Here is an 8,735-nt window from a genome sequence, read left to right on the forward strand (position 1 = left end):
CCCTCAAAGATAAGAACCTGGAAAAGTGGAATGACTTCCCCCAGGAATGAATGCAAACCACCAGCGTAACCAGACTGAGGTGTAAGGGAGCCGCCAACGTCAGCCAGCTCCTGGCCGGTCTCCCCCTGCAGTCCGTGTGAAGAGGGACACTGATGTGTGTAGTCTAACTCTGCTTGCCCAGCTGGCTCAGGAAGAGAAAAGGAGCTGGCTGCGGGTTGGGTAATTACAAACATAATGCATGTGAGCTTGGCTTGCCTGTAAGCAAAGGCTTTCTACTAGACCCTCAGCTCTGCCTGAGCCCCAAATACTTCCTCAGACAGAATTGGAAAATAAAGTGCTTTATTGCCAAGGATCCCAGAAAGCCTCCGGGCAGCCGTCCGGGCTAGCACTGAAGTCCCCTGCCTTTTAGAGGCTTTGTGAGCAGAGGCAGGTGAGACTTCAACGTTTCCACCCACGGAAGGCAAGGAGTCAGTCACTTACGTGCGTCTCTTCCAACTCTGTTCAGTGCAACTGTGACGTAGTGTCAGGAGCTTTAAACAGGCAACTGGTGGGAGTATTTACACCACAGAAACGGCCCAGATGTTACCAATCAGGGCTTTCCCCCCCCTGCCAAGTTTCTGGTTTCCAATCACTATAGTACAAGCCATCTTGAGTTCTGAGCCCGGCCCATGCCTGGCTGCCGTGCCAGCTCCCAGCCCCACACATTTCTATCATCTGGGTAGAACCCAGGGGGCTGAATGTAGGACCAGAACTGGGTAACCCATCCCCCCCAACCCACCTCTGCTACCTCAGCCTGTCCATCCACTCAGACCCCACCAAAGTGGTCCCCCAGAGAGGCAGCCGGGCACTAAGGACAGCCTTCCTGTGCAGCGTGGTGGGGGACAGGTGCGCCCCCCAGAGACCAGGAGGGCTGGGCGTCGGGCGTTGACTTCAGCCTGGCAGAGGGCAGCTGTTGGGTCAAGGAAAGGCCTGGCCCTTCCTACTGTCCCCCACGTGCCCTTCTGCGGTCAGCCATCGGGGTGGGGATCTGAGGGAATCACAGTAGGTCCTGGGACTCAGGATGTGTCTGAAGCACCCTGGCCCACCCCTCGCACAGAGCCAGGGCAGAAGAGCCCAGCTCCAAAGGAGCCACGAGGGGGCCCCACGGACACGTGTGCACACCCATCTCCACTGCATCCCAGGACACTGGGTCCTATAAACCCTTCAACCTTCTCCCCACTCCAGCAGGACACCTGTTGCCCTGACCTCCCTCCGGGGAAGGCCGAGGGCATGCAGCACCAGACTGGCTGTACAGCCCAGCGGCCCGGCCGCGCCCTGGTCTCTGCCCTCATCAGTACTCCTTGGCCTCCTGCAACTGGGCCAGATACTCCTCCTCGGGGGGGTTGTCGGCGCAGGCCCGGCCATTGTTGGGGGGCCGCACGGCGTGATAGCGGCTCCAGTCCCCCTTGCACAGGATCCAGGGCAGCGTGTCCACCTTGAAGTGCAGCTCGGGGGAGAAGTCGGTGCTGACCAGGTCTGGCGCCCCGGCACCCTTGCCGCGGGTCAGCAGGCGGCTGCCCTCGTCGTAGCAGCAGTGCTGGGCGGCCAGCGTGCTGCTCTCCCCCGACAGCAGGGAGCGCAGGCAGAAGCGGGCGGTGGGCTGGTACACGTCCAGGCGCTCACGTGGGCCGCTGGCGTCCCGCCACCGGAAGCTGCGGCCCTGGTGCTCGTCCTGCAGGCTCACGGCGCTGTACACGGCCTCCAGGGGGTACGCGCACGGGCAGCTGGGCAGGTCCCGCAGCACCTGGCTCACGTACTTGGCTAGGAAATCGCTCTTGCAGTTCAGCCACTTCTCACAGCTGTCCACATCTGCAGAGGGCAAGGTGGTGTGGGAGGCCGGCCACTCAGCGTGTGGGCCAGCCTCGAGGTGGGTTAGGGGCTGCTCAAGGGTCAGCATGGTGGAGAGAAGGTCCAGGTCCCATCTGGTACAGAGGTACGGCTTGGGGGGCAGGAAGGGCAGAGCGGAAGGACCCCAGCTAGATCTGGGCAGATAAGGCTACCCACAGCATCTAGACCTCTGAGTAAGAGGCTGTGGCCGGAATGAGCACTGCCCAGGGGCCACAGCAGAGGCCCGAGGCCCTCTGACAAAGCGTCATCTCTAGGTGCTGGATGGTGGGAAAGATCCTGGGATCGTGGGAAGGAGCTGGAGCAGGAGAGGACAGGGACAGCAGTTTTCCACTAACTGGTCAGGAACTGTTTCACAATTTTAACCACTGGGCCATTCTTTTTTTCTGTGTGTTAGGGTATTGGGGAGGAAACCCAGGGGCCTTCTATCTCTGGGCTACACCCCCAGCCCTATTTTATTTTTTATTTGGAAACAAGGTCTCACTAAGTTTCTGAGAACCTCACTAAGTAGTTGAGGCTAGCCTCGAACTTGCGAACCTCCTGTCTCAGCCTGCCAGGTACTAATGGGCCACTGGGCTGTTCTTGCTCTTCACTGCCTTCACTGGTCATTCTGCCCTCCAGACCTCCTGTGGCTCCTTCTAAGTCTGTGATGTTCTCCTCCACTCTCGCTCTCCTGGGAAGAACTTGGCCCCCTATTCTGGCCACACAGAACTGCCCCTTCCTCTTGGCTCCCAGACCGGTATTGTGCTCACACTGGTTAGGTGTGTTGGCCCAGGAGGCCCGAGCTCCTTGTGGGCAGGGACCAGGCCTTCTCCTAGGAATCTCCAGCCCCAGCACTTGCCAGATGCACCACAAGGTCCACCAAGTTTCCGCTGCGTGGACACAGCCTCATCAGTAAGGGGGGCTAGCAGCACTTGCCTTCCTTCCTTGTGGGGTGCAGGCAAGACCAAGAGACACAGACCTGGAGTGTGCTGGTGAAGGCATGGCCACTAGGGCTCCCTTGCTGGAAATACCCTCCTTCCACTGGAAGGCTCGCTCCCTGCCACGCAACAGTGCTTCACCCCCAGCCCCCAGGCAGGCCTAGCCCCCACTGACCTGGGCCGAGCATGTCCGTAGCATTGTGAGCCAGGGGCTGCCACCCCTCACTGGGGAAGGTGTCCTCGTCCTCAGCGCCTTTGGGAAAAGAGGAGGCCAAGCTGGTGGTGCCCCAGGGCACCTCTGTGCTCCTGATGGGGGAGACCAGCCCTTGCTAGGCTTTCGGTGCCCATGGCAGCTGGGACAGGACCACCATATTTGTGAGCTTTCTGCATTCCCTCTCCTGAGCCCACCCCTACATATACCCACACTCCCGCAGGATGACACCCAGAGCCTAAGGAACACCAGCCACTCCTACAAGGGCCTGGCTTGGCTCACCAGGACAGGGGGGCAGGTCGCAGACACGGGACTCGGTGGCGGTGCAGGCGTAGCCGCAGGGCCGAGTCCTCCGCTGGCTGCCGCTGCCGCAGCTGCCACTGCAGGGAGACCAGGGGCTCCACTCCTCCTGACGCTCATAGTCTGGGTCAAGGCAGGGAGCTGGGTGTGAGTGCGCACAGCCCACGGATACACGGCACAGATTAGTAAAAGACACCTTTTCCCAGCTGGACGCGGCCTGAGCCAGAGCTCCTAGCCCAGTATATGGAGCCTGAGCTGGATTTCAGCACCCATGGCTCCCTCAGCCCTTACCCTGGCGCAGTCAACAGCCTGTGCAAACATACCAGGTGACCCTAAGGGGGCAGCACACACTCTGGCCACTCACGGCCTTCTGATCACAGTCAGTGTGCCTCGGGCAAATCTAACATCTCTGAGAGAGAGCTTTTATGTCAATCAAAACCAAGGGTGACAATAATTCCCTGGCACTGGGGTTATTCAAGAATGTTCCTGTTGCCGGGCGTGGTGGCACACACTTGTGATCCCAGCACTACGGAGGCGGAGACAGGAGGATTGTGGTTAAGACCTCTGCAACTCGGTGAGACCCTGTTTCATAATAAAGAATAAAAAATAAGGGCTGGGGATGTAGCTCAGGGGTAGAATCCCCAGTAACTAAAAAAAAAAAAAAAAAAAAAAAAAAAAAAAGAGTACATGTTGCCCATGTTAGGGACTCAATCTTGATCGTAGGGAGTTCAAATGAGCCAGCAGTCCTCAGACTGAGCAGGGCCTGGGATCCGGGATCTGGGGTGGTGTCTATGGAAGCCCAAGCACTGGCATGACTGGCTCTCCCCTGGATTCCCAGCTGGCCAGAGCAGACTGGCACTAAGAGTAAATGAATGGGAGAAGAACTGAAAGCCATGACAAAACTGGGAAGAACCCATCATGACTGCCTGCCCGACTGCCTGCCTGCCTGCCTCCCTCCCTTCCTTCTTTCCTTCTGTGGTATTGGGAAATGAACACAGGGACTCTCTACCTCTAAGCTACACCCCCAGGCTCCCTTTCTTTTAGTGGTACAGAGGATTGAACTCAGAGCCATTCTACCTCTGAGCTATACCACCAGCCCTATTTTATGTTTTATTTTGAAACAGGGTCTCACTGAGTTGCAGAGGGCCTAAGTTGCTGAGGCTGGCTGCCAACCTGTGATCCTCCTGTCTCAGCCTCCCAAGTATTGAGATTACAATCGTGCGTCACCATGCCCTGCCCCTCAACCCTTTTTGAGTCTGGGTCTTGCTAAGATGCCAAAACTGGCCTTGAACTTGTGATCCTCCCTTCTCAGCCTCCCAAGTACTCGGATTACAGGCGTGCACCACTGTACAGGTCCTGAGTCCCTGGTCTCCCCAGCAACTCTCCTCACCCACATTTCCACCCAGGACCTAGAAAGGGAGCAGGCGGGGGATGCTGAGCTGGGGATGCTCACCGTAGCTGTCTGGCTCCTTGAAGGCCCAGTCCCTGGGGCCCAGCCAGCCCTGGTCCCAGCCATCTGTGGCCCCGCTGGACCAAGACTTCTCCTCGTCCTCATCTTCCTCATCGTTGCCCTCCTGGTCCTCGCCCTCACTGTACTCTGCAGGGTAATCCTCCTCTTCCTCCTCCAACTCTTCTTCCCCTGGGGCTCTGCCCTTGAGGCCAGTGCCCCCTTCCTCGCCCTCCAGGTAGCCCCAGAAAAGAGGCCAGAAGAGGTCCTTGGTGGGCAGCCAGCTAGGGGCACCCTGGGGCCAGCGATTGCTGGGCTCGGCCAGCAGGTCCATCTCCACCTCTGCCTGGGGGTCCTCCACCACCTCGATGGTCACCTGCAGGGAGACAGACCCCAGGGAGGAGGGCTCGGAACAGCACAGCAAGGAGGGGCAATGACAGGCCGGCTGGAGGCAAGAGGCCCAGCGCTACCTCCAGATCAGTTTTCGCCTCTGACCCTGGCCAGTCAGGGCACCGCTGTGCCTCACGGTCGCCCGGAGAATCCCAGAGCCCATGTACAGATGTGACCGCTGTGGGGTGAAGCAACCGTGGTGGTTCTAGCAGTGACAGGGCTGAGACCCACCAGTGTAAAAGAAGCTGGCTTTGATTTCTGGCTCCACTACTTGCAGGCTGCCTGGTCTCAGGGACCAAGAATGAAGCCTCCATTTCCTCAGGGTAGGGCTGGAGAACCAGAGCTGCCCAGGTCAAGTCCCCAGGCAGCCCTCGGGGGGCGCTCTCTCACCATGCACGCAGGAAACAACACCGGTTATGTGAAACGGAACTTCAGAAACACTTGAGTAAAATTTGGGAAGAGAAGAAAATGAAAACCACTGACACATAACCTTCTGTTTTTTTTTTTTTTTGTATGTTTGTGTATACATATATATACATAAACATTTTAATATATACGCATATTACATACATGCCTATATATGCACATACATATTACACACACACACATGCACACACAGAGAGAGAAACTTTAAAACAATTCTTTTTGGGAGCCGAGCGTGGTGGCGCACACTTATAATCCCAGCATTTGGGAGGCTGAGACAGGAGGATCGTGGTTCGCAGACAGCAGAAAATGTGTGTGTGTGTGTGTGTGTGTGTGTGTGTGTGTGTGTATGTGTGTGTGTTACTGGAGTTTGAACCTAGGGGCATTCTAACTTTGGGCTATACCTCCAGCCCTATTTTATTTTTTATTTTGGAATAGGGTCTTGATAAATTGCTAAGGCTGTCCTTGAACCTGCCACTCTCCTGTCTCAGCCTCCCAAGTACTGAGATTACAAGTGTGTGCCACCACTCTAGCTTAAAATAATTTTATTTATTTATTTATTTTTGTGGTACCGAGGGTGGAACCCAGGGGTAGTCTACCTCCGAGCTACACCTCCAGCCCTATGTTTTAGTCTTTATTTTGAAACAGGGTCTCATGAAGTTGTGGAGGGCCTAAGGAACAGAGGCTGTCCACGAATCCCGATCCTCTGGTCTCAGCCTCCTGAATGCTGGGATTACAAGTTTGCGCCACCACACCCGGCTAACAATTTTAAACTTATATTCTACACATTGGTGACTTTTCTCCTCTTCCTTCCCCTCCTTTCCTTTCCACCTCCTTCTCTTTCTTAAAGTACTTTGCAAAGTGCAGCTACTATTCAAACATATTACTCTCGTAGATTCAGGACAGACAGTGGTACATGTAACCAGAATTGTTCCCGTCCTGGAACACCCCTCTGGTGCAGTCCCCATGCTCCAGCCCACTCTGCACTTCAGGCGCCTGCAGTGAGGAGCCGGGACTGGGTGGGGATCAGACCGCTGGCCTTTCCCCGCCAGAATCCAGGAACACCCTGTAAGTGGCAACGCATTTCCCACTTACTCAGTCCTCATGAAAGCCCTGCCAAGTTGGTGCTGCTTGTCCCTAGCTGTGGTCCAGGGAACCCAAACCTTGTTCAGTGACTTCCTATTTCTCAACAATAGCCAAAAATAATGTTTGGTTGTGTGTTTTTTTCTTCTTCCCAGCACTGGGGATGAAACCCAGGCGCATTCTATCTCTGAGCTACACCTCCAGCCCTATTTTTTATTCTTTACTTGGAAACAGGGTCTCACTGAGTTGCAAAGGGCCTCACTAAGCAGTAGCTGAGGCTGTCTGGGAACTGCGATCCTCCGGTCTCAGCCTCCCAAATGCTGGGATTACAAGGGTGCGTCACCATGCCCGGCTAATGTTTTTAGAGCTCATTTTCACATAACCCCATGCATAAGATGGTGAGAGAGTCCGAGGGCCCAGAGACTTGCCCAAGGTCCATGACTAAAGAGTGGAGACGCGGACGCTCGTCCCCCCGCACAGGAGCACTTGTGGCGCGTGCCCTGTGTCCACACAGGAACCCCAAGGAAACTGAACGGGCCCAAGCTGCTTAGCCCACTCCTCTGGAGTGCACCCTGGGCCCTTACAGAGCACTCACCTGGATGTTGGGGTTTGGGGCACTCAGGTCTGTGTTGGCCAATCCTGGCAGCTTCTGCAGCTCCAGCAGCAAGGGCGTGTCCTCCAGGGTCCTGGGAGGGGCGGCCCTGGCTGGGGTCAGAGCTGCTGGCTCAGGGGGAGTCCAGCGCTTGTGCCGGCATGGCCCTGCCTGCAGGCCCATTCTGGGGAGCAGTGGTGCCTCCTTCTGTTCCCCAGGAGAGATGGTATCCCTGGAGGCTGAGACCTGGGGAGAGAAAAGTGGGTCCACATGGTGCTGGAAGAGGCTAGTGGAGGAGTCGGGAGCTCTGGGGTCTGGCTGTGAGATCCCTCCCCTGTGACATAAGCCTGTCTGGAGTGTGTATGTGGAGCACTGCCTGCTTTAATAACCCCAGCATGCCATGCCAGCAAGGTACTGGTCAGAAAGTGGACTGTGACCACACAGCCTGTGCCAACCAATGCTAATGTGGAACAGGAAATGAGGGTTGGCACAACCTGACCTCCTCGTTCTACAGATGAAGAAACTGAACAGTATCGAGCTGTTTAAGACCAAAGTGCTGTTTGTAGATCACCTGCCTGAAATCCCCACTGCCCCCGCCATGCCCTGGGCCCTCATAAGTCAGAGCGGGAATGGGTCCCCAGGACTGGGGTGGGTAGCAGGCCCAGGCCTTCCCTCAGCTGCTCCCGGCCTCCTGCCCTGCCCAATGCCGCCCACATGGCGTTGTATTCCCTGGAATCTCTGACCACAGTTTGTCCCTCCTCTTGCCCACTGGGGACCCGGCCCCTTTTCCTAGCCCAGGCTGCTTGCATGGCTCTCGGCCAGCCAGCTGGCCATGGGGCCCTCACCAAGACGTGCTCTCTTCAGCCCAGGAAGTGACAGGTGGGCACTGGGTGTCTCTAAGCCCTGCTCCAGTGCCCACATGAGCAGACAGTGGGACTCTGGAGGACTGAAGCCACCGTGTACCTTCAGGCTACAGCCACTGCCCGGGCTTCTACGGCAGGGCGGAAGAACCACCTGCAGGGCTCCCCATACGGATCTCAGGGCCCGCAGCGATGCCAGGTAGGATTCTCAACAGGAAATCACTTTGTGTGTGTGTGTGTGTGTGTGTGTGTGTGGAACTGGGGCTAGAACTCAGGGGCATTCTACCTCCGAGCTATACCCCAGCCCTTTTTATTTTGTTTTGAAATAGGGTCTCACTAGATTGCCAAGAGTCTTGCTTAGTTGCTGAGGCTATTGTCCAACCTGTGATCCTCCGGTCTCAGCCTCCCAAGTATGAGGGTTAGAGACATGTAGCACCACACCCAGAGAAGTCACTCATGTCACCCCCCAAACCCTCACAGGGGGGTGCTAGCTGTCCTTCCTGTCTTAGAGACAATGGCAACTAAAGCTCAGGGAAGGCAACTAACCTGCCCCAAAGTCACAGACATTTAATGGCAGAGCCAGCATTTGAACCAGGCAGTCTCAACCCGGGGCCTCTCTTCTTCC

The 8,735-nt window shown here is 56.4% G+C and overlaps 1 protein-coding gene across 1 annotated transcript; it reads right to left on the reverse strand.

Moving 5' to 3' along the window:
- Positions 1-1,330: 1,330 nt before the first annotated feature.
- ISM2 (isthmin 2) lies at positions 1,331-7,966 on the reverse strand (the record flags this gene model as incomplete). The annotated part of the gene is made up of 6 exons (XM_080707185.1): positions 1,331-1,848; positions 2,980-3,057; positions 3,298-3,438; positions 4,769-5,138; positions 7,254-7,496; positions 7,895-7,966. The coding sequence occupies 6 exons, from the start codon at positions 7,964-7,966 to the stop codon at positions 1,331-1,333; spliced, it is 1,422 nt and encodes a 473-aa protein (XP_080563311.1).
- Positions 7,967-8,735: the final 769 nt, after the last annotated feature.

This window comes from Muscardinus avellanarius (assembly GCF_963383645.1).
Source record: "Muscardinus avellanarius genome assembly, chromosome: 12".
Taxonomy (NCBI): domain Eukaryota; kingdom Metazoa; phylum Chordata; class Mammalia; order Rodentia; family Gliridae; genus Muscardinus; species Muscardinus avellanarius.